Genomic DNA, 26,478 nt, shown 5'->3' on the forward strand with positions numbered 1-26,478 from the left:
ATATTTTTATATTGATTACATGTTGAAATATTTTAGATATAATGGGGTAAATATATTATTAAAGTTCATTTTATCAATTACTATTTACTTTTCAAAATGTGACTGCTAAAATATTTAAATTACTTATGTGGCTCACATTATATTTCTGTTGGTCAGTGCTGTTTTAGAGCATCTAGGTGGCAACTTTTTACATAGACTACCATCAAACTCTGTAATCAAGACACTACTTCATGAGATTTAAGAAATATTTCACTCAAAAACTTATTAGCACCAATCAAACATCATGAGAGTGAAAACAAGCCTGGTAGTTTGTGTCTTTATTTTTATAGACTTAATATTAAGTATGCTATAAATGTTTGTTAAAGGAGGTAAGCATGTGTTTTGTTCGTTTTACACAATTACACAATTACACAATGGCCAATACACAGTCAGCAATTCTTTATCAAGGTTTAGATGAGGTAAAGGGAAAAAAAATCTAGTTGATACTAAAGCAATTAAAGTAAAATTTATTTTAATGGTCAATAAAATAAATATAAAGGATTTCAATGTTCCAGGATACATTTAGCTTGCATGATATTTATGGCTTTTGTAACTATTAAAATCATACATGAAGAAGTGGACTTATTTGCAAATAATTATATGTAGGACCTACCCATGATTGACTCTATGCTTAAGAGAAATGTTCCAATTTTTTAAAAAAGTAATGTTCAAGATAAAGATACTTTCATCATATCTGCATGTCCCATTATCACACTGAACTCTGTGAATATACAGTTCCTTTTGAATCTCCAAAAGTATCTAAAAGGAACTCACTTTTGGTAGTGTACTGCCTTTAAAAAACATTACTGAAGTTGCTTTTAAACTCCGTAGTTTAATTGAATTTAAGTATTATTAGGTAAGTTGCATATTTCTGTTGTCAAAACCTGTCTTCTCACCAGCTTTGTTTCCTCCCATTGTCACTCTTCTATGTCAGGGTCTCATTATCCACTGCTGGACTGAAGCACAAATCTAGCCACACGTTACCCAGTCCAGAAACCCGAGGGTGCTTCGCTGTGTGACAAGTTAAATTCTAACTCTGGGCACATCGTTCAAGGCTCTTCTCCACACAGCCGTGGGCTGTCCTTGTCCTGCGTGATTTCTCGCCCCCAGACCATCTGGTGAACCCTCACAGCACTACCTGCCTCTCCTAAACTCAGCGTGTCCTTCAGTGCCGCTGCTTATGCTAATCTGTCTACGTGAAATGCACTTCCGTACCTATTGAAACCATTTTTTCTTCCTTCTTCAAGCCAACCTAATCCCTCAAACATTAAACCCCTGGCTCCATGCTCCAGTCCCTCTTCACACATTTATATCTAAGGTCGTAAGCGTCCACATGCTTCATAAAGCTAGTGAACGCAAGGAGCACATTGCAGTCTCCTCTGTGATAGGCTGAATAACGGCCCTCAGAGAGACCCAGGCCTTAAACCCCGGAACCCAAGGATGTTAGCTCATATAGCAAAATGGACTTTGCAGATGTGATCAAATTAAGGATCTTGAGATGGGATTATCCTGATTATCCAGGTGGGCCCTCAAGGTAATCACAATTATAAGAGGGAGACCTGACTACACAGACAGAAGAGAAGGTGGTATGACAACAAAGAAGAGAGACTTGAAAATGCTACCTTGCTGGCTCTGAAGATGGCGGAGGGGCCGCGAGCCAAGGAACCAAGAAATGCAGCTCTAGAAGCTGGGAAAGACAAGGAACCAGACTGTCCTGTACAGCCTCCTGAGGGAGCATGGCCTGACAACATCTTTATCTCAGCCCAGTGAAAATAACTTCAGGTTTCTGACCTCCAGAACTGCAAAAGAACAAATCTGTGTTATTTAAGCCATTATGATAGTTTGTGGTAACTTGTTATAGCAGCCATAGAAAACCAATACACCTGTATGCCCCCCTGGTGCCCAGGTACTCAGCAGGCACTTATGTTGACCAGTATTGGTTTTGAATCTCTTGCTGTTTTTTAAGCCCTGAATCAAACTTTCTCCACACTTAAACAGTCCCTATGTGCCATCTAGTAAGTGTTTTTGCAAATAAGCCTTAGCATGTATGACAACTGAGTTAACATGTTCCATTCATCGATAATGGGAGTCACAGGGAAATTCATTTACTTGCTATGTTCACGTAGCCACTAGCTGGTGGCCCAAACAGACCATGTCAGCAGGCACACAGCTGCACTGGCTCTTGGTCCTGCTTTAGTTGGAATCACAAGAGGACCACGTGACTTCTTTGAAGGCCCTTCTTACAGCCTTACGTGGGAGCACCCTTCCTTCACCTGTGAAGTAACTTGGTATTTTTGGTTTACAAAATAGGAACACAATCCTATAAAAGTACAGTATGATGGATATTCTGAGCAAAAAACAAAATGTCCAAAGCTCACTCACACAACAGAGTAAAAAGGAAAAGCTTTACCTGAGCGTCTATCTTTTTTATTATGGATTTTAAGTTACATAGATAATACAGGAACATATTCTCCTAGTAAAAAAAATCTCAGGTAAGGCTAAAATAAAGTCTGTTTTGCAGACTGTATCACCCTTCCCCTCCACCTCTGCAGTCTCTCTGGTTAAGTCATATCACTTTAGTTCATTTTCTTTCCAATTTTCAGCACTGGATATATTATCCAAAAATGACATTTCAGATTGTCTCATGAGCCAACACACAGTGAAGCCATAAATACATTTTGTGATGCGAATAGAATACTAAATGAGATTGAGGATTGGGGTGGGGGAGGGGAACAGACACACAAGGCAACGTCATCCTCTTTCTATAAAGACAAAATAAATCAGACTAAAAATGGAGCGCTTTTTCCTTCTTGTAATTCATAATTCTGTCTGGCACTCTGCCCCTCCCTTTCAACATCATTTTGTCAGGATACACATAAACTGTACCAAAAGCCTGGCTGTCTGGGGCTGTTTCAATAACGCCTTCTAGATTGACGTGGTGCACACCGAAAGGGTCCTCACAGTAGCCGCCATCGTGAGTGTGACCGGCGAAGAAACACACCACACACTCATGAGACCAAATGACTGTCAGGGCGTCTCTGTAATTCCAGGCCAGGCACACAGTGTCAGAGGCCTTTGGGTAAATGGGAAGATGGCCTGTTAGTTAAAGAGAAGAAGAGTTATGAACCAGTTAGGAAATATCTCTTTCACCAAAAGCAAGGGCGAAAAACTAGTACCCAGAAAGGAAAAAAAAAAATGTGTATTGCTACCTCATTGTGGACTGAGACCAGTGAGAACCCACATACGTGAAGAACTAGGTGATCTACAACACGTCTCTGGACCATAAAGAAGGGTGAGACAGTTCACGTACCAGGGGAGAGACCATAGCAGAGGCAGAAACCCTGAGCTCTCTACAGCCTACAGAGTCTCAAGATGTACAAACGTCACGGGAGGCTGAGGGCTTCCTGTGCCGGGCAGCCTGCAAAGGCAGCCAGAAGTCAGGCAGAACCTGTGCTGGACTCGTCTCACCAGCATCCTTAAGTATACGAGTGTTATATACACACACAGAGGTACTCTTAAACAAAAGAAGAGTTTCGGGACGGGCCAGTGAATTACAGATCATTTTTATAAGCACTCAATGTTCTATAAAGAACTGATCTATGTCACTTTGAACACCTCTGGGAGATCGAGGGAGCCATATAGCCATGTGACAGACGAGAACAGTGAGTTAAAGCAGGGGGTGTTCATACGAGGCCCCACAGGAGATATGTGGAAGCAGAGCCAGGAGCATTTCCAATTCCTGATGCCAAGACATGTAGGGTGAGGCCACACCATGTGTCAGACCACATTTTCAATCACTTTCCTTTTTACTTTGTTACTGTTTAATTTTATTCTAAATATTTTTATTCTGCTTAATATCCATTAGTTTGTATTACAAGTTAAAAAAAGGGGGGCTAACAGAGTGCACCTGCGCACGTACACACACACACACACACACACACACACAGCCACTCTTCAAGCTGTGATCAGGGCTAAGAAGCCAAAGAGGCGCTGAGACTTTCCAGCTCTAGATGCCACACTGTCCGCATCTATCAAATCCCTGCAGTATTTGACACAATTCGTTGCTCCCTTCTCCTTGACTTCGAGGACATCACCTGTCCTCCTTGTTTTCCTCCAACCTCAATGACTAATTCTCATTCTCCTTTGCTGGCTCTTCATTTCCCCCGTGTCTTATTAGAATGCTTCACTTCTCTGTCTACACCTAACGGCTTGGTGATCTCTTAGCAATTTCCAGTTTTGAGTATAACTGTATGTTTTCAACTTCATTTATACATCTAGTACAAGTTCTATTCCGAATTTCAGACTCATACTCGTATGTGCAAACTGCTTACTCAACGTCTCCGCGGATGTGTAACAGACATCTGGTATCTAATAGGCACCAGAAACTCAATATTTTCAATCTTGAACTCCTGAACTCTTCACCCAAAGCCCCCTCTGGCTGCAGTGTTCTGTATCTCAGCTAAGAGCAATTATATCCTTCCAACTTCATGACCAAAACTTGAGAATTAGGCAAAATGGCATCCAGTAGCCAAAAGGAAAAGTGCAAAACCAAATGAAAACAAAATAAAATTTCTATTAGTCATTTTAAATTTTGCTAAAGAAAACCTGAGGCACTCAGTTGTTAAAGGTTTATTCATCCAGTTTCTAAGCTTACAGAAAATGGAAGAAATTTAAGAGATTGCTCATGTAGGTAAGTGTACTGACATTAAGTAAAGAGAAATAGGAAGAATACAGGACAGAGCAGGCAAGGCGACTGGGATAGAAAACATGGACTCTAGTCTCAGCTCTGTCAGTACTTGTATGAGTTCAGCTATGAGTTCACACTCTCTTTTGCTTCAGTTCCCTTATCTTTAAAATGAAAAGGTTTGACTATATGATCATTAGGTCCCTCTTAGCTCCAGTATTCTCTAGATAAACAGCTATTCTCTAAATTCCAGCCTGGCACTGAAAAACTAAAAAGCTGAGACAAGAAGTATCCCAGTTTTTGAGACCACTTATTGTAAATCCAAAATAGTGTCACATCAAGCCCAAAACCTGAAGGCATGTTGTATTTTCCAAGCCTTGAATGACATTTGACACACTGATGGTAGCAGAAACCCCCCTACTCCATCTACATGTTTTTACTACGTAAGTGGAAGATGAGTAAGTAAAAACTATATATACAGATAGAAACCTAATTTTATATCCTCACCTATCTGAATAGCCTATCATTTTCAAAGAGTTTTCATGTTCACAATTTCCTTTGATGCAATATTGAGAAAACTGCAGTTTGTAAGTCTGACATTTGCCCGGTCACACAGCTCATAGAAGTGAAGAGCCAGAATAGCATTCCGTCTTTGTTACCTCAGTGCAGTATCTCATCCATTACGTCACATCAATTAGATCCCTAAAAAATGGATCTAATCATCTCAGCCCCCAAACCAAGTACACCAGCCACAAGGCAAATCCAAATTCAGCTCTTTGCGCACGCACACACGTGCACACACCCACGTCGGAGTGTTATGTTAAGCACCTCCAGATTCCTACAATCTCTGATGGCAGTATGTCTGTCAAAAATGATTCTAAACGAAAATAATAACATAAGTGCTCAGTGCCAATTGTGCTGTCCCTGTTATACTGGCTCGGCTCTCATCCAGGCAGCAGGGGCCTCTGGTGGCCACTGCACTGACAGGTAGGTCTCCTAAGGCTTAGCTCTGGTATGGGGCCTAAACTGAATTTCTCATTTAAATGCTGCTATATAAATTGATCCCATTTGGGGAATTTGTACTTTGAAACCTGAACGGTCAACTCACAGGCTCTAATATTCGGCAAGATGTATCTGTTATTTTACAATTCTTTCTTGACTCAACCTTAAACGTTAACCTTATTTTCAGATCATTCCTCAATAAAAACAAACATTAAACTAAGCATTCACTTTACAGAAAGAGGGTATCACAATATAAATATTGTTAGTATGCTTTAAAGTCTGATTCCTCTTATTCTCTAAAATGCCAGTGTAAACAAATTGTTTAAATACTTACTCACAAAAAAAAAAAAAAGAAAAAAAAATACTTACTCACGATCACCACCTTTTCTTGGTTGGTGTCAGAGAATGTAAGGACTTCATTCAACCAGTTCAGCTGTTCTTGGCTGAATCCTCCATTAAACTGGACAAACTGAGGCTCAGAAAGTCCTAAAATGAATTCTGTAAGTTAGACCCGTCAAACACCTTTTTTTTTTTTTTTTTTTTGGCCTCATGAGGGCATTCGAACTTAGCTAATATGGGGACACTTGTAGGAGGTTGGTGCAAAATTGCGGTTTTTGCCATTATTTTCAACCTTTTAAACAGGAATCACTTTTGCACCAACCTAATACTTTTCTTTAGGAACATTTGGCAGCAATTAAAACAGGAAACCACAAGAGTTTAGAGTGGTATACAAACAAACCACATTGTATCTTACTCCTAGTCTTAACATTCCTCTGCTTAGTTCACTAGCTTCCTGTTACACTGGAAATAAAATACACTCTGTACTGTATCCACTGAGCTATTGCTAAATCCACCCGCAACACACTGGCCTTTTCTGCGTCCAAGAACGCCCAAGTCTTACGCTGCTTAGTGCCTCTGCATTGTTTTTCCCCTTGGTCTCATAGACTCTTCCCAGGGTTGACCTCTTCCTGTTGCTGAGGTTTCAGCGTCAATGCTTTCCTCCCAGGAGAGGCTACCTCTGACCACCTAAACTAAAATAGCCTGTCCCCACCCCACTCCTTTACTATGTTATTATACTTTATTTTCTGGGTAGCGTTTATCATCGTGGAAATATCCTTGTTTCTGTTTCATTTATTATCTGTCCTGCCGACCTACTGTTCTTGTTCCTTCCACTCTATCCACAAAGAAAGTGATACTGTCAGTCCTGCTTACAGTTCTGAATAGCTAAGCTCTAGAAAAGTGCATGGCCTGAAACAGGCATTCCGATCTCTGTTAAATAAATCTTGGACCAACTGCAACCAATCCATGTGCCATGAGGCTTGTGAGAAATCCTGACCCTGAACAACAGCGACAATATACTTTTACCTTAATCATCCATCTTCCTGCTGAATAAAAGGTAGCTGAAGAATTTAAAGACAATGTATTATATTCTCAGCTCAAAGGAATAATTCACCTTGAGGACTATTCAATTCCATATTTGGATTGTGCTCCCTCAGCATCGTCAGACACTGCTGGTATTTTGGAGAAGACTGATCCACGCCCAAGACACTCAAGTCATAAGCATCGAGTAAAATGAACCGGAATTTAGGGAATGGTGCAAAATGATAAGCGTAGTAACTCCCTGAAGGCACAGTCTCAGGATGATGGACAATCTGGTCTTCTAGAAACTTTGTGTTCAGTTTAGAGTTTGTTAAATAGTCTCTGCTGAAGTTATAGAATTCATGGTTTCCCCATGTATGATGAACTGGGACTCGAAGCCTCTGAAATGTGTTCATAACAAGTTCTAGTGACCTTTCTGATGCTTTATATTGTGCATTATATCCATCGATGATATCGCCAAGCTGAAGTACACAACACGGTGGGGTGCTTTCTTGATTCCAGTATTCAATAGCACCCTGCAAGTGAAGAAGACTGTGTCTGTAGTATCTCCGTCTGTTTCCTTGGTAATTATAGCCGTCTTCTAAATTAGCATATTGAATATCTGCTATAACTCCAAAGGAGAAGAGAGGTTCTGAACTCTCACTTAGGTTTCCAGGACTGGGCTTACCATCCATAACCTCCAAACAAGTTTCTAAATAAAGCAAAAAAGATAACTAAGTTATAAACATCTTAATTTTCTAAATGGTAAAACGGATATTAAATTTACTAGTTAATCCACTAGGCAGCCTGGTATAGAGGAAACTGCATGGGCTTTAGAGTCTGATGGTCTTAGGTCCAAATTATCAAGTCCTTGAAATGCTTCAACAGATAACTTCTATTCTTTAGAAAAGTAATAATTTACCAAAGGGCATTATCCTATTAATGAATAGGCATTCTAATGCTCGTAAAGTCAAATCTGGTATAATTTGAAATTTTTAAGAAATATATACCAGTTTTACACACACACACAGGCACTTTCTTTCACAAACACCAAAAAAACTACTTCAGGAACCTTCTTTGAAAGTCATATATTACTCTCATTCATTGTATTTTATACATTAGATTCCTGCTATGGATTATTTTGTGTCAGGCTGGATAGGTCACCTGAAATAAGTTTCTCATATTTTATATCTGGAATAATGGAGAGGCAAAAAAGACATGAGAGGAATAATTTTAAACAAAAATCTCTGGCAAAAAACTATGATGCTGACGTGACCATTTTCATTTCCGAGAGCAGCGGTTCCTGGTTCTTCAACAGCTGGATTCTTATATGAACCAACTTTTGAAAACCTCAATACCGTTTCCCTACAACCAAAACAGGAAGTATGGCATCTTTTTTTCCTTACACATGATCTCTGCCCGGCCTCAGTGGCCAAGTAGAAGAGATTTAGACTTGAAAAAGCTATTACTTTATATTGTTTACAATCTTCATTTATAATTATTTATAATCTTGTAAAAGAGCCAAGAATACTCAAGATTAAAATAAAAACCAAAGGCCAAAATCCTAAATTATCAACTATTATTGTTATAAAATTTACAGTAATAAATTCTGCCGTGGTATCTAAGTTTATGAAGACCTAGTAGTTTCTAAAGAAATTCATTTGGAATTTCTAAAATCACTTTCAGACTCCTGGTCTCCAGTCATTTGCTAAAGAACTCATATACCGCCCCAGTTCTTTTTAATCCTCGACAGAATTATAAAATCCTAATTGTCAGAGAGCTCCTATCAGAGGTGGAGATGACAACTCCACAACTGGCAGTAAGGGCCAGACTTCAATCTGACTTGTTTCAGGATTAGGGGCTTCTTTTTATTCTACAACTGTTGACAATAATGACATACTTTCAATCTGATCTACCCTATTAAAAAAAAGCTTCTGCTACTTTTCTTTCTTCATTAACCTGGTTGAGTTAACCCTAAAACAGGTAATACAGCAGCACAAGAAAAAGAGATGGACATCCTAAAAAATGGTTCGGTTTTTTTATATTTTGTTAGTTTCATTTGCTTTTTTCTTCCTGCAGTCCTCATTTGAAAACCCTACTAGATACCAAGTTAGTCCCTACGTATGAGGGGTGGTAGATGAGATAATCTGATTTGGAAGGTGAAGAACTCAGATACAATTACAATAAATACAAAACTCATCTAAGCTGAAAATCTCGAGTCTTACTAAGTTTCAAATATTTGCAATTCCAAGCACAGATTAAAAAGAGAATCAAATCAGAAGACAATTTTGCAAGTGTGTCAGTGGAACATTATTACCAAAGCTTAAGAGAAAACTGTCTGGGAGAGCTTTTATCAACACTGCCAATCGAGCTTGTTTATTTTTATCTTTAAACTCAGAGCCTTCAAGGTAATAAACACTGTGGAACTCCTACGGGCATTTAGTTCCATTGATCTTCTTTCCTGTACAGCTGTGTTTTTTCGGTTTTGGGTTTTGTTTGTTTGTTTGTTTTACCTACACAGCACACATTCTATTTTTCTGGTAACAGCACCTCAATGCCTCTTTACGCAACTATTCCTCATTTTCCATGTGGTTTACGAGAAGCGCAGACACATGACCCAGGCCTGGCCTGTTTTAAAAGCCCAGCTGCCCTCTGATCAGTTAAGCGTACGCATCTAACCTAAGCACGCCAAGGGTCAGCCCTAGGCCTTTTGCTAGAACTACTAGCAAAACAATTAAAAGTACTTCTGCTAAGCTAATAAGACTGGAATTCTGGGGAAAAGCTAACTGAGAAGAAACCCAACCCTCAGGAAGCAAACCTGACTAACGGGAAGATGTAGACTCCTGGGAACATTAGCTGAATATCCAGATCAATCTGTCCCTGCTAGGACTGCTCTTGGTCATTTAGTTATATCAGCCAGTAAGTTGTCCTTTGAGCTTAAAGCCAAATTGAATTAGCGCTAAATTTTCTGTCATGTGATTCCAAAAGTCCTGTCAGACACACCTTCCACTGGAACACAGTTCTCATAGATATGCGAAGATTTGCCAACTTTTTAAAGAAAAAGTTAAGCAACATAGAAAAACCACCAAGGGCCACACACTTCAAAACAGTATGTATTCTGGGGTAGAAAAGAGATCCAAAATACTGAATACACATAGCTTTTAAAAATAAGATTGTGGCTAGGGAGCATGCAATGTCCTTAAAGAAATTATTTTGAAAAACAGAAACTTGAATTCATACTGTGATCTGTTAAGGGAAAGACAAGAGGCAAGAGCGGAGGACAAAGCCACGCTCGAGGAAAGACAATTAAATCAGAAGTGAGTAAGGCAGGACAAAAAGAACCAAGTGGGCAGGGAACTGACTCTCCTGACTAGTTCAGTTTTATTTTATGGCTCGTGGAGACTCCAGGGAGCTCAGAAAGGTTGGTCCTGGCGGGCAGAGAGAACAAAAACTCTAAAGACATCTCCAGGGCTTCAGGAGCTGAGTCTCGGGTTGCTGTGCACCCAAAGGTGGAGTTGGGGCCTGGTTAAGTGATTTGAATAAATTAATGAGTAAGTGAGAGGGCCTGGCTGGCCCAGAATGAGCCACCTAGTCAGCCGCACCAGTCATTGCCCCTGCAGAGGCCTCTGGCCCAGCGGCCAGGAGGTTCCTCAGCTGGGAACTGGGAAGATTGGGTGGTCTGGAGTCTGAGGTCGGACATGGTCGGTGGGGACTGAGACCTGAGTAACTTCTCACAGGCATCCCCTCCTTGCCCCAGGCCGGGCCCTGCCTCATCCAAGAGCGTCCTAGTCACTCCAGCATGGCCTCCCCCCCACAACAAGCATCTGGCACGAGTGGCAGACCCGCGTTCACCTAGTGCTAGCATCCTGTGCACTCCCATCCAGGTGGAGAGCTCTCCACAGCCAAATGTACCAGCAGGGAGCAGGTGGAGGGTCCAGGGCTCAGATCTCAGCTCTCCTACCCTTGGCATTGCATGGACACCTATGAAGACCAGCAGCAGAGAGCCCCCAAACCACGGGTGAGAGAGCTGAGTGAAATATGTGAGACGGAAGCCCCCAAATGGAACCTTCCCCCAGAACCTGTTCTGCACCTGGAGGCACCTTCATCTTCTGAACTGGACTTACCTCTGGGCACCCAGTTTTCCCTTGAGGACGGATGTCACCTTGGAGTCAGAATGAGCTCCCTTCCAAGCAGATGTTTTCTGGGGAGGAAACAGGACAGCCCTCAGAAACCCCTATGGCCAGTCAGGGCTCAGACAAGCCCTTGAGATACCCTGAGACGCCCCGATCTTCAGGTTCTAAGTGCAACAAATGGAAACAAAACGGCAAGGCAGTAGGGTGATCTCCCCTCACCATCCTGCAGGATGACAACTCCCCCGGGTCTCTGACACCACGGCAGGGTAAGCGACCTTCTCCTGAGTGAAAATGTTAGAGAACTAAAGGATGGGGCCATTCTGGGAAGTGGACGACTCTGAGAACTGGAGGACAAGCAAGGGAGCAAGGCTAACACCATGACAAGGAAAATCAGCACTTAGCTGTGGTAGAGAACGAGGCCAGGTGCAGGCCCAGCCCTGGGTTCACCAGGGGTCTAGTGTATTCTATGTCCTCTTGCCCCTTCTTTCCCTGAAAGACTGGAAAGGCTCATTTTCGATTCCCCCTAAACTACCAACTCTGGAACTGAGAGCTTTCTTGCGCTTTCTTTGTGTCTTATATGTTTCTTGTACATTAAAGGAAGTGGCTTTAAAAAAAAAAAAAAGAAAAAAAAAGGACATCTCCAGTGGGGAGATTTAGAATTAATAAACATTCTTATGCCAAGGAATTTTTTAAAAATATCCTCCTATTCCACCAAATACACACAAAGAGTAAGTAAGGAGAGAATAATTGTTGAAGCTAGTAATGGGTACACGAGGTTTATTCTCTCTACTTTTGTGTGTTTTTAAATGTCAATGAAGTTTTTAAAAAAGCATTCTAAAGTTGAGAGAAAATAAGTCTGGAAGAATTAGAAGACCTAAGGAAACAATTTGCTTTCGAAAAGAAACGAAAATAGCAAGTTTTTGTTCTCAAAGTTTTGCCTGCACCATTTATATTGTAAGTTTTCTAAGATTTAGTTAAGAGATATTATGATGAACTGTTGAAGGCTTTAAAATTGAAGACCTTGAATTGTAGTTCCAGATTTTCCTAAAGTAAAACAATCCTCACTGGTTGTGAGATTCAACTAGGTTATAATCCAGTCATCTACTATGTTTGCCCAAAAATAAGACCTAGCCGGACCATCAGCTCTAATGTGTTTTTAGGAGCAAAAATTAATATAAGACCCGGTCTTATTTTAATGTAATATAAGACAGGGTCTCATACAATATAAGACCGGGTTAATATGATATAATATAATGTAATATAATATAATATAGTTCTGGGTCTTATATTAATTTTTGCTCCAAAAGACGCATTAGAACTGATTGTCCGGTTAGGTCTTATTTTCAGGGAAACACGGTACTTTGTAAATTATAAATAAAGCACTATATGTATGTTAAGAATATTATTTTTTAATTATGTATCTGAAAAGTTATCTGCCTAGTGAACCTCAAGATACAATTTTTTATAGAACAGAATTGTGTAGAAAACTTTGCAAGTTTTTCTCCAAAAATGCGTACAGAAAGTCATGATGCAGGATAAACAGCCAGCATTTGGTAAAAACCACCTGAGCCGCATCAATGATTTTTAAGACTAGGAAGAAATACCTAGGGATGCTTAACTGCTGAAAACTTGCTCCAAAATGACACTAATAAAACTCTGTAATAATTAAAACTGGCAGAATGCTGACATGCCTTATAGAAAGCCTTCAAGCATCTATAATGAAATTGTGAATGACAGCCCTATATTGAGAAGAACATTTCCTTTACACTATTGTCAAAGATAAAAAGGGGGTGGGGTGGCGGTGACAAATCCGGAAATTAGTAGGGAGAGACTCTGTTAAGGGGAGCTACCGCAAGAGAGAGATGCTCAAAGCCTAAGCCAGAAGTGGTTGAGGGGAAGGATGGGAGAGCATAGTTTTTACATGTAGAGCCCATGGGATAGGTGACTACAGAAGGGGGGGTTGGTGGTGGTCTTGAAACTTAACTGTGTTAAATATTACAGTAACAGGAAAGTTGAGGCAGGAAATATTGGTGGCTAGGCACATGGGGTGGATGTATGAAGTGGAAATGAAGCAAAAATATTAGTGCTAGGAAGGTCACACAAAGTTAGGCCTAGTCAAAACAGCCTAACATTATGTCAAACACAAAATGTAATCAGCCTTGTCGCTAATGATAGAACATGTAGTATAAAACATTATGCATCCTATCTCTTTCAAGAAAAGTGTCTACATTGAAAGGAAAAAAACCTCATTTGGGGATCTCGGTGGTTTAATAGTAGTAATACAAGTCATAAGTTTACACTAGATGTTTTAGGTACATATCTTTTAACACTCAAGTTTCATGGGTCCATGAAATCAGGCTCCTATGTGTTATTCGCAATCCATCCACGGGATAGTTACAAAACACCTACTTTGAGTCAGCAACTGTTTTAGAAGCTAGTATTTCTTTAACATTATAAATTTAAGATGAAGTTGCATAAAATTGCTCTGGTCAACAAAGCAAGCTATTAAAAGAATCATTCTGGCAAACAAAATTGAACAGACCAGCTAAAAACACCACTGAACTCAAATTTATATAATGTGTGTTGTATGATCAATTAACCTACAAATTGAGCAAAAAAATGAACAATAATTTTATATGCTCATTGTCTGAATAAGCAAGGTGCTTTTGTGTCTTTGTGTCAATTTGAAGAAAAAATTTCTCCCTGGGCAATACACACAAGTAAGAGGGTGAAAAAAGAAAATCTTACTGCCCACACACAGGCAACTCCAAGACAGAAAATTTAGTTTGATTAAAAATGATATGAAGTGCTAAGCAAACATTTCCTTTGAGCAGAAATTCCAGTTCAACTTCGGAATCAAGAAACATGGGTGATACTCGACTACAACTTGACTGCATTAGAGGAGCACACTTGGCTAGTTACGCCAGCTCCCAGAAAATACCATGCTTCAGTCCCACACCACCGGAGCAGGAGTTACTTCTGCTTTCAGGGAAGCCCACTGAAAAAAAAGCCACGCAGGAGTGGGATCTAAAGTTAAGGAATACAATTAGAGTGAGTTTTTTCTTTTTTCTGTATTTTGCAATTCTACCACGGAAGTAGGGAGGGAAGGGGTTAAGTTCACAGATATGGAGGCATAAACAAAGGCAGACAGAATAAATGCGAGTTAAACTTTCATTAGAAATGAAAAATAAACCTCCGAATGTTCTCAGGGTTATTAACATGGGGCTGTACCCAAACAAAATAAGCAGCCCCAGATGAGGAACTCATCAACAAACTTGAAACCACGCAACTGAAGGGGGCAGGGGAGTCAACGAGAGCGTTTTAAGGAACTGGGGCCCAGGGAGACTAAGTTAAGGGATGGACACGACGCAGTATATACTATTTCGTACTGTGCGGTTATTTATAATTAGGTTACATTACGTATAACCTGAGAATAACTGGGAGCGCCAGGCACTTCAATCACACTTGACTCGCCCTTGCCTTATTAACTACTCAAATTATCCTTATTAGCAATCAAAACAAAAGTCAAATTATTTCAAGTGCAATGGGTCGGCTTGGAGGGAGGGGCCAAGGGGTCAACAGCCTTATAATTCCACTTGGCCGGCCTCCACGCTAGACAGGAAGAGGGCGACGAGAGTGGGGGTTGGGGTTGCTAGGTCCCGCGGGTCTCTGGGCGGTGTTTGCTCTTCCGTGGCCGGGGATGCCTAGCGCAGCGGGGAGCCCCCAGCGCTCCGGACGGCCCCGCTTAGGCCCGAACCCCGAAGCAACCCCCTCTTCCAGGCCCTGCTGCCCACCCCCGCCCAGCCCAGCCCCGACCCACCCGCCTCCAACCGCGAGGAACCACCTACCGCGCGCCAACTCGCAGGCGAGGGGCTCCCAGACTAAACGCTAGACGACCGCGCCACCATCGAGACGAGCGGAGAGAGCGGCTCCTTCTGACTTCCGGAGGAAGTGGAAACGCCGCCGGAAGTCGAAGGGTGGGTCAAAGGAGGCGCGGTATCCTAAGCTTATGGCGGGTCTGTTACTAAGAACGGGCCGGATCATGCGGCTTCCGGGTGGTCAACTTTGGCCTCTCCTACCTCGTGGTCTCGGTGTTTGGGGCCAGGCACAGGGGACTGGGACCGCGAGGGTCTTGTTGAGGCAACTCTGCGCACGACGAGAGAAGTGGCGGGCCTCGGGGTTCGTCTGCAGCTGCCTGGGAAGCCGGCCCCTCAGCACTGCGATGCCGCCGCCCCCGGGGACGTCAGGACCCGAGTCGAAGGGCCGCGGAGACCCCACGCGCCCCTCGCAGCCCGGGGTGAGTGCACACCTGGAGCACTTGCTTTCCTCGTCGCAGCTGTCAGACAGCCCTGTGGTCTTCCCGTGCCTCTTGGTCATAACCTCAGAAACCAGTCAGCCTAGCCTGACATTGTCCGAAACTCAAACAGCTTACCTGGGTCACAGACTCTCATCCCGCGTTTCTCTTGGTTTGCCGGTAGTTTCTGCCTGAAGAGAGAACTCGTTAGCCAACACTCTCTCCACGCGGTTAAATACATACTCGAGCTTGGATTTGAGTTAGTTTTTGCGCCAAAGAATAAGTTTCAGTATTTTGTCATCCCAAAGTAACATGCACACATGCTGTGCATTTAACAAGATCAAAGCCTGTGAGTATGTATGTTAAAAACTGTAATAAATTTAGTGTGATTAAATGTCTGCATCTTAATTAGTATTTTTATTTTTGAAATCTCTGCCCCGGTAGCCTGTTTCCTGGAAGTCTTTAGCAGTCACATTTGCTATTGGAGGAGCTTTATTGGCTGGAATGAAGTACTTCAAGAAAGAAAAGACAGAGAGTAAGTAGATATCATCTGGTCAGCTCTGAATAACATTCTCCCTGGCGATGGACTGGCATCTTTTTGTTGTTGTTTTTAAACTTTTTAATCTTGAAATAATTTCAGGTTTACAGAAGAGTTGGAAACAGCATAGAAAGTTCCTATATACCTTTCACTTAGCTTCCCCTGATGTTAACATCTTATGTAGCCATGCTTCATTTATCAAAACTAAGAAATTAAAACAAGTACAGTAGTACTCACTAAAGTACAAACTTTGTTTGTATGTCACCTGTTTTTCCATTGCCATTTATCTGTTCTAGGATACCACTGTCTAACAATATGAAAAGACTTACAGTAGGACAGATTCGAATGTGGGTAGTATGAAGTTCAGAGGGTTTAAAGATGATTAAGATGCAGTCCAGCCATTGAGGTGCACGTGATAGGGAGACAGACACAGAAGTAAAGGACTTTACTGGATGCGGTTCTGCCAGGCCAGAGGAAAGTTCAGGGTGCTCTGAGGGCCAAAGGAAGGCTCAACCCACTGCAAATCGCTAAGTATCAGCACAGGGAAAGGATAGAGGCTGACCATGGAAGACAGAGAAAGAGAAAGAACCTGGTCTGGAATGCTAGGAACTGCTCTGGATATACACTTGAAGTGTTTAGAAATTATTTACAGGAACTTTATATTTTAGCGAATATTCCAGGACTTTGAAGATTTGTTTAGAAGTTTCCAGTAAATCTTTAAAGTAACACTTAAATCTGTTTTGCTTTCTTTACTTTAGAATCTCTTTTGGTGTTATTATACAAAGGATAATGTTTAAATCTGGGAATGAGAATTCATAGGCTTTAGAACCTCTTTTGTATAACAAGTCGTGTTTTATTGATGTGATTTTTATATTCTGATGAACAATTAAGTTCCTTTCACAATGAAACAAAACTAAAAACTAGGAAGGTGGTAGAGACACTCCTAGAAAATGCAAGCTTCTTTTGACTTAGTTTGGAATTTCACTTGGAATTAATAACTTTTTTATTTAAAAATGTATTATGAAACAATTTTACAAGTGTTCCTAAAACATTTGAGAGTATTTGGTGACATGATGCCTCACCATCTCCAAGTACTATTATATATTTCCTACAAATAAGGACGTTCTCCAACATAATCACAATTCAACCATCAAAATCAGAAAATTAAGACTGCAATCTTCAGACCTCATTCACGATCCAGTTCAGAACCACACCTCATACCTAGTTGTTACCTCTTTAGACTCCTTCAATCTACATGTGTAACTGCTTTCCATTCTTTATCTGTCTATCATGACCTTGACAGCTTTGAAGATTACAGGCCAGTCATTTTGTGGAAGGTCCCATAGTTTTGGTTTGTCTGATGTTTCCTCATGATTAAATTTAGGTCATGTACTTTTGGCAGGAATATCACAAAAATGATGCTGTGTTCCCACTGTACCTAGTCAGGTGCCACATTATTTTGGTTTGTCCCATTACTGATAATGTTCAGTGATTAAGGTAGTGTCTGTCATGTCAGGCTTCTCTACCAAAAATGGAATTAATATGTATTTTGTGATGAATATTTAAATAATGTAAATATTCTGTATTATTTACTCACGTAAATATTCTGTTCCCTATCAAATACTTTATTTGTATCACGTAATATTCTGTTCCCTATCAAATACTTTATTTGTATCACGTAATATTCTGTTCCCTATCAGACACTTTATTTCTATCAGTGTGGACTTACGATTTCCTATATATCCAGTGAATTGTAATTTGTTATTCTCTTTATTTTAATGTTCGAATTATCCCAGATTGGCCAATGGGAGCCCCTTTGACCAGGCTTCTGTTTTCCTTTTGACATGTCTCCAATATTCTTTGAGTTCTCCCTTAGTTCAGGCATAACAAGATGTGCCAGGCTTATCTTGGTCTTTCTCTGCCCCAGCCGTGACATCAGCCATTCCTCTAAAAAGCCCTGTTTCATTTTAGTGGAGGATGATATTTAAAAGTCAGGATATGAGCTCATTGTTACTAGGGTGTGTCTGCTCCTAGCTCCTCTCAGTAGGCAGAGCTAGGAAAGATGTATAAATATAGATACAGATTAGATATAGAAATAAAGATATATATATAGAGAGAGATGGCTCTCTCTCTATATGTATATATACATATATATTTACATCTAGATATTTATATAGAAACCATAAATTCACACCATAATTCCTATACTGCAAGGTTCATTCTAGTTTTCTGTTTCCATCATTTTGACTCCTTTTCCATTTATAACTCTTATCCCTAATATATTTACATATTTGATCAATTCATAGTAAGTAACTAAGATCTCATCACTGCTGTCCCTTCCCTGTGCCACTGCCTCCAGCACACTCAGACTTCTAGTGCCAGGCCACCCCACCTGCCCACGTGGGCCTACATGTTCTGCACTGCTGTGCCCCGCCCCCCAACCATATTATGGCACACTTGTTGGCTTGATGGTATGACTTATTCCAGAAGAGGAAGGAATATTTTTACCAGTTTCTTATAGTTCTTACTACATACCAGAGCACTTAATTTGATTTTGTTTTATGTTTATTTTTCTTACAAGATTTTTTTAAGCTTCTTCAAAACTGAGAATATTCTACATTTTATGCCCACACAGTCATGAGTATAATACGGACCATATATCAGGCATTTGAGTACCTGTGATTAGATTGACTTTTTTTTTTTTTTTTGATGTTTGTGTTTGTGTCTCTAAGAGCTGGAGAAGGAACGGCAGCGAAGCATTGGAAAACCTTTACTTGGGGGGCCGTTTTCCCTCATAACTCATACTGGAGAACCCAAAACTGATAAAGACTACCTGGGTCAGTGGGTATTGATTTATTTTGGTTTCACTCATTGTCCCGATATCTGTCCAGAAGAACTAGAAAAAATGATTCACGTCGTGGATGAAATAGGTAAGAAAGCCATCACTATAAAAGTATATGTTTACTTAATATCTTTAATGTTAACTACAATTTTCACATTTTTACTATCAGGTGGAGGGTTGCAGTTAAGTGGTTTGTGAGAACATAAAATCTCAGCATTAGGTTTTGGTGCTTTGAATCCTGTGACCTTATTTTCCAGCAAAGGAAGTTTGTGATGCTAAAACAGGTTGCTCAAGAATGTCACTGGTCTGGGTCTCCCTTAACTCTGCTTTGTGTTTCTTCCTTTATTGTGGCCTTCCATCACTGACACTGCCGTTGCCTTTTCCTGGTGACTGACGGTTAGACTAGAAAATCTGGGGTGTGATCTGCGATGCGCAGTCGGGGGCATTCATTAGTACCAATGAGAAGGCAGGGTACATCCTTCTTAAAATGAATTGTTCCAAAATATTCAGTCCTTATGAATAGTGTACCTTGCCCTTGAGGTATGGTGGGGGGGGGGAAACCCTTCCAAGTACTCGTTTATTGGATTAGGACACAGGATACCTAGAGAGTTGGTCCAGGTACCAGCATGCCTGCAGTGCTGCCGGTGTTTGGTAGGATACGTATGATTCTACCACAGATGGTATAATGGATCTGCTCCTCCAAAGGCCGTCCCATTCCCTTCCCCATCATGTAGCATCAGTGTTTGATGTGCCTCTATGTTTCCTTAACACCTTGCTGTGGCACTCACTGCACTGGACTGTAATTGCTGGTTTTCTTTGTCTTTTCCCTTTGGGTGTGAATACTGACTAACGAGAACTTTCTTTCAGATAGTATTCCAAGTCTGCCAAATTTAACTCCGCTTTTCATCACTATTGACCCAGAGAGGGACACAAAAGAAGCCATTGCAAATTATGTGAAAGGTATGTTTCATTTATAATACTTGGCATCTATTTAGCTCTTGCAGTTTTTGAAAGATAAGTTCATTAGAACCTTACAATGCCTTGTGAAATACGGAGGACAAATGGTATTATCACCAATTTTACCAGTAAATAAAAAGATGAGGCTCAGAGTTGTGACTATGGCTAGTAAGTAAATAAGAAACAAATTAGATTTCTCAATTCCTAGTGCAGGGCTCTTTTATTTTGTCACAGAGGAGGAATTGAACTTGGCCTTCATATAGCAACCAAGTTAACAGAGCCTTGAATTGAGAGTAAAGACACATCACTTGTAATTCCAACTCTGTACTTCATTCTCTCCTTTGTCAAATTAAGACAAACGTACATTCTGGGAGTGCTGACATTGGGAAATTAAAATGAATTATTATATGTAAACACATTTTGAACACATAGCATGTATTTTATAGATCCAAAACATTCATTGTGACAGAAACACATAACTTAATGAAAGAACTTCAATTCAAACCTCTCAACATGCAGGTTAAAACCTGTTAGAAGGTACTTTTAAAGACTAAATTTTGATAGAATTAAGGGTGAATACTTAGGTTCTTATGAGGTTGGGCAAGTTGCTTACTTTGTCCAAATTCAAGTTTTTTCAGCTGAACACGTGATGAGAATAAAAATCTGATCAGACAGGTTTTGTTGTTCTCATACTAGTGTGCAGAAAGTGGTGCTTAAAAAGCAGGGATTTAAATTTTAATCATGGTGAAATTGATTTAAGCTACTGGTGAGAAAGACTAATGAATAGTTTTATATTTTTATTATGACACATTCTAATGCACATATCCTCTAAAACTTTGAGATTATTTTAAAAATGTGTTTTTTGGAAGACCTGCTATATATTTTATGTAACATTTATTGCAATATAATCCACATCAAGTGTAAGTATTTAAAGTGTACAATTTGTTACCTTTTGACATATGTATGTACTTGTGAAACCATCACCACAATCAGAAGTGAAAATACCCATCACCCCTAACAGTTTCCCTGTGCCCTTGCTAATCCCTCCTTCTTGCCCCTCCTGTTCACCCACCACCTGTCTTCAGGCAACCACTGATCTGCTTACTGTCAAGATAAATTACTCTGCATTTTCTAGACGTTTATGTAAATAGAATTGATGAGTATGTACTCTTTTTTTGAATGGCTTTTCTCAGCATAGTTATTTTGAGATTCATCCGTGTTGTAGCATGTATCACTAGTTCATTCATCTTTATTGCTGAGTAGCAGTCCACTGATGGACATTGAAGTTTTTTCCAGTTTTTGGCTATTGCAAATAAAGCTGCTAAGAGCATTCACATACAAGTCTTTGTATGGACACATGCTTTCATTTCTCTTGAGTAAATACCTAGGAGTGCAGTGGCTGGACCATATGGGAGGTGTATGTTTCACTTTTAAGAAACTGACAAACATTTTTCCAAAGTGCATGTGCGTTTTTACATTCCTACTAGCAGTGTATGAGCGTTCCAGCTCCTCCTCCATATCCTTGCCACACTTGATATGGTTAGTCTTTTTAATTTTAGTCACTTCAGTAGGTATTTAGTGGTACCTCATTGTAGTTTTAATATGCGTTTCCCTAATATTAAGCATCTTTTCATTCTGCTGTTTGCGTACTATTTTCATGTTGCTGTCTCCTCACATCTTTTGCCCACTTAATGGGGGCCGTTTATTTGCTATTATTTATGTTCCTGTTGTAAGTTTTATCAGGTGTATGATTTGCCAGTATTTTCTCCCACTCTATGGCTTGTCATTTTAGCCATGTCTTGAAGAACAGTTTTCCATTTTGATGAAATCCAGTTTTATAAGTTTGTTCTTGTATACATAATTCTTTTGGTTGTGTATGTAAGATATATTTGTACAACCCACGGTTACAAAGGTATATGTCTTCTCCTTGAAGTTTTAGAGTTTTTAGAATATATAAGCAGAATTTATATCCACAGTTTGCAGGTTTGTCAGAAATTTGGGCAAGAGCATAGTTCTTTCCTAAAGCAATAAAAGGAAGGTACAACTCATTAGATGACGAATGATTTCCAATTTAAATGTGTGTTATATTGGCAATCATTTTTCATCACACATTAACCAAACTATAAATATCCCCAGATGAATAGACACCTGAGTTACTGTGTCTAAGTAAAATACTGAAACCTTATCGTCATATTCTTCAACAGCACCTATGTATAGTGATTGATAACATAATCATTATTAATTACATTTTGGAGGGATTTTAAAGTGATAAGTTGGTACTTAAAAACTTTATTGCATTTCAATTTGTTAAAGCGCTTTGGATGTGCAAATAATTCGGGCTTAATTCACCTCTCTCTTCATTTACTCATGGAATGGAAAAGAAAGACCAACCATCTTTCTCAGTACCTGAACAATTTTTCAATTTAGAATGAATTAGTCCAAGGCTTGAAAATAGACTTTCTCTACCTTTGGAAGAAAGTACCGCTGTTAAATGTTGGACTCTCATCTCAGTAGTCTGATGACTCCAGGTGTTTTAAGTGACTCACCAGCTTACTTACATAAATTCCAAAAGCTTAACAGCAAATACATGTAATGAGATTATTTGCTGGAAACTGAGATACAGATATTTTGACCTGGTATGAACTAATTATGAAGCAAACTTTTTTCTCATGATGCAGTGAAAAACTATAGTGCTTAACCCATAGTAATATCTTTAAATTTCAGCATATCCCAGAACTACATTAAGTAATTAAAAACAACTAAATTAATAGAAAATGAGATTTAAATAATAGAATATATTCCCTCCAGATCTCTACTAGATAGTTATGAAAGGTTTACATGATAGATTACAAAGAACCAACTGCTGGTTTCATTGATCTTCTCTATTAATGTCCTGTTTTCAATTTCATTGATTTCTGCTCTAATTCTATTCTTCTCCTTACTTTGGATTTAATTTGCTCTTTTTTAGTTTCCTGAGGTGGAAACTTATATTATTGATTTCAGATCTTTCTTGTTTTCTTTTTTTAAAATTTTTTAAAATTAAAGTTTATTAGGGTGACAATGGTTAGTAAAGTTACATCGTTTTCAGGTGTACAATTCTGTAATACATCATCTGTATATCACGTTGTATGTTCACCACCCAGAGTCAGTTCTCCTTCCATCACCATATATTTGATCCCTTTTACTCTCATCTACCACCCCGCTCCCCCCTTAGCCTCTGGTAACCATTAAACTATTGTCTGTGTCTGAGTTTTTGTTTCTTTGTTTGTTTTTTGTTTTCTAATATGTGCATTCAATGCTATAAATTTCCCTCTTAAGCACTGCTTTTGCTGCATCCCACAAATTTTGATGAGTTGTATTTGCATTTTCATATTTCAAAGTACTTTTTACATTCTCTTGAGGTTTCCTTTTTGGTCCATGTGTTATTTAGAAGTGTGTTTAATCTCTAGTATTTTGGGATTTTCCAGATATTTTTCTGTTACTGATTTCCAGTTTAATTTCAATGTGACATATATTACAAAGGGGAATTTTCATTTGTTCTTGTGTGAATTTCTTTTCCTTTGATACATAAGGCAATGTTTAGGGACTCAGGGAGAAAGTGGCAATAGGGCTGCTTTATAACTAATACTGTTTTTTGAGGTGGAATGGTTGTTTTGCATACTTCTCATTTTTCGTTTAGAATTTTCTCCCAAACTGGTTGGCTTGACGGGCACAAAAGAAGAGATTGATCAAGTGGCCAGAGCTTACCGAGTGTATTATAGCCCTGGCCCCAAGGATGAAGATGAGGATTACATAGTAAGTAAACACTTGGTTCTCAACCCTTGGGCCAGCTCCCAGGTCCCAGACAGTCGTAGAGCTTTAAGTGACAACTGGGTTTAGAGATGAAAGAAAACCTAAGGTTATTACAAATTCCTTAGGAATTAGGAATATTTAAAAGTATAGTAGCAGTATAATTTTTTTGAGGGTGCTTGTTTAATTTATATTCACTGTTCTCATCATTTCATTGCCTGTTTTTCTTTTGTAGTGACACATAAAATTAGAGGGCACTATAAAATCAGTGGTGTCTTAGAATCAATAGAACATAATATTGGCTACCAGGAAATAAAGAGAAGCGTTGTTTGGGGGCAAAGCTTATTTTAGTTTATAAACATTATATTGGTTCTCCCTGTGTGCCTACTGAAAAGGTGTAAGAAATATGCTTCTTTTGAGAAGCAGTGTTAGGCCACAGGAAACTGCATTGTGGGTTGAATGAGTAAGAATTCTGAAAAGCAAGAGAAGAGATGAAAGAAAGCATAGGCAGAAAGACTTTCATTTCAATAAGATGTGTTTTTCACATCAACTATATACTTTGCATAACTAGGTGTTTAAGATACGCTTTTTAATGATAAAGAACAAATTCCATTAAGCTGCACTTCTGTAGCTCATACATTAAAGAGTTGTCTTTACGTTCATCAGCACTGCCCCCAGGAGCCCTGGGCTAAGGCCCAAGTTGCTTTGTTCCTTTTCTTATCAGTGGTTTCACAGTGAAGCACCAACAAAGACCATAAGCATTGCCCTGTCCAGTTTCCTTCTTAATATGGACATTCTTTCCCATCACATTAAGAGTTGACATTGTATTATATTTTAGTATCGTTTCAGTTTTTTCCTCAGTTGTCATTCCTTGGTTTCTCCGTTAAGTTGGTTGGACAAAGTGATTAATAATAAGAGGTTTTCCATCTACAAAGCTGGTTTTGTAGAAAGAAAGACAGCCAGTACCTTGAATCATTGATCTGCCAGCTACACCATGGCCAGTTCCCAAGAGCGATATGCAGAGGGACATCTCACTGTGGTGATTTGTCTCTTTACATCGCACTGTGATGTCTCCATCACCTTTGAACCTGGAGCATATTGTGTGCCCTGTAGCCTACGCCCTAAATTAGAAACAGGCTTCCAGTCCCTTTGCTTTAAGCCCACACACCATAGTCTTATTTTTCAGTTCTGCTTAATCATTTAGGGAAACTTGGGTTCATAGGAGAAAAAAACAAGAAAAATTAGCATTTTTCTGTAAGCCCTAAGTTTAAAGAAGGTGGAAGCACCGTACTGTGGCTTCCTCTTCTTGTACCAGCAGCATGAGAAGAATGAGAGAAGAGGAGAGGGGAGCAATAGTCGAGAGAGGAAGCCATGGAAAAAACTTTTCCAAGTTACTTACTCTTCTATAAAAGAGAGTTACATGCCCTGGTGTTGAGTTTAACTTATGATGATAGTAGGCGCAGGTGAGCTAATCAGTGTGACTTCCAGTGTTCAGTGAATTTTATTAAGTTGTCTAAATATATACAATTGTAAACTAGATACTCCTTAGTCTTGTGCTTATAGCTCATGATTCTAAAGTCAAAAAGAGATTTTACAAATAAAACCAACCAACCTATAAAACTCAATTAAAACAGTCAGTGAAAGTAACAAGAGATATTTGCTGAAACCAAAGCACTGCTCACCACAGGAATGTGGTTTGCGTTGGACTATCAGATACCCAACTATACTATCAACTGCCCCTTGCAATTTTTTGTTTTATGTTTTTTTAAATTTCTATTGGTGAATATTGGGGAACAGTGTGGTTTTCCAGGACCCATCAGCTCCAAGTCAAGTTGTTTTTTCAATCTAGTTGTGGAGGGTGCAGCTCAGCTCCAGGTCAAGACGTTTTCAATCTAGTTGTGGAGGGTACAACTCACTGGCACATGTGGGAATCAAACTGGCAACCGTGGTGTTATGAGCACTGCGCTCTAACCACTGAGCCAACTGCCCCCCCCTGCAATTTTTTAACTTAAAATACTTTGAAACCTTTGATTATGTAGTCTACATTGGTTGGTCTTGACTCAGCAAGAATACATCCTTTTCTTATCTGCCTGTAACCAGTAGTGTATAGCTAGGTGCCAGTGAGATCATAAACATAAACACAGGTTTGGGCACTGAGATTTTACTGTGAAGGTAATCCAGAATATGAATTTTTTTAATATTAAAAATGGAAATGCAAATATTTAAATCTTATGGAGACTTCTTGAACCCTCTAGAATATATCCTAGACCCTATTTTGAAAAATACTTGTCTACTGCTGTAAGAATTTGACATTTTGATAAGAATCAGAGTTCATTGCTATACATTTGCTAAATCAACCAATAGGGGGAGACTCTCACCAGCTTCCTCAGTTTTTCATTAGTAGGACTTCTGTCGTTTGAGGTCACAGAGTTTCCGCATACCATCCACAAGATGGTATGGGGAACTGCTGTTAAGATTTAAGGACCTGCAAGGAGTGAGGAAGTAGCTTAAAGAATGAGGTATAATGGAATGAGATTTTCTTAATCTCAACAGCAGAAAAAGGTAAGCTGGGTTTTGAACGCTAGTGGAATCCTTATATTGATGCCATAATATATGTCAACTGGGTATGCCAAACATTTAGGATCCCACTGAAAGCTAAATGTGGACATCATTGCTCTGTGTGTGTGTGTGTGTGTGTGTGTGTGTAAAATATTACATTACTTTGTAAGTAGTACCTAGAAACTACTTTTGACAATGAATATAAGTGGCTTTCAAACCTAAGAAAAGATGTTCGGTTTCACTCATAATAAAATAAATGTCTATTGTATAGCGTGATGCTAT

The 26,478-nt window shown here is 39.5% G+C and overlaps 2 protein-coding genes and 1 pseudogene across 4 annotated transcripts in view; 2 read left to right on the forward strand and 1 right to left on the reverse strand.

Annotated features, from left to right (window-relative positions):
- The window catches only part of ADPRM (ADP-ribose/CDP-alcohol diphosphatase, manganese dependent), a 22,045-nt gene extending 6,874 nt beyond the window's left edge, over positions 1–15,171 (reverse strand). Inside the window, exons 1-5 of one of the 3 annotated variants that reach the window (XR_002139482.3) lie at positions 15,066–15,171; positions 11,209–11,285; positions 7,179–7,796; positions 6,095–6,211; positions 1,662–3,135 (exon numbers count right to left, since the gene is read on the reverse strand). Coding sequence is in view for 2 of the 3 variants with exons in the window: in XM_019755266.3 (XP_019610825.3) it covers positions 2,825–3,135; positions 6,095–6,211; positions 7,179–7,779 (1,029 nt within the window). In the remaining variant the exon portion in view is untranslated. Of the gene's footprint in view, positions 1–284; positions 3,136–6,094; positions 6,212–7,178; positions 7,797–11,208; positions 11,286–15,065 lie in introns of those variants that run through there. The other 2 variants (XM_019755266.3, XM_019755267.3) reach the window with 2 other exon arrangements.
- On the forward strand, positions 11,068–11,467 carry LOC109460160 (cell division cycle-associated protein 3 pseudogene; annotated as a pseudogene).
- SCO1 (synthesis of cytochrome C oxidase 1) overlaps positions 14,905–26,478 on the forward strand; it is a 14,881-nt gene continuing 3,307 nt past the window's right edge. The window contains exons 1-5 of the mRNA XM_019755269.3: positions 14,905–15,514; positions 15,956–16,046; positions 18,782–18,979; positions 19,759–19,851; positions 23,528–23,643. Coding sequence (XP_019610828.3) covers positions 15,227–15,514; positions 15,956–16,046; positions 18,782–18,979; positions 19,759–19,851; positions 23,528–23,643 — 786 coding nt within the window. The 5' untranslated portion in view covers positions 14,905–15,226. The remainder of the gene's footprint in view (positions 15,515–15,955; positions 16,047–18,781; positions 18,980–19,758; positions 19,852–23,527; positions 23,644–26,478) is intronic.

This window comes from Rhinolophus sinicus, chromosome 12 (assembly GCF_057876585.1).
Source record: "Rhinolophus sinicus isolate RSI-liver-muscle chromosome 12, RSI-T2T, whole genome shotgun sequence".
Classification (NCBI taxonomy): domain Eukaryota; kingdom Metazoa; phylum Chordata; class Mammalia; order Chiroptera; family Rhinolophidae; genus Rhinolophus; species Rhinolophus sinicus.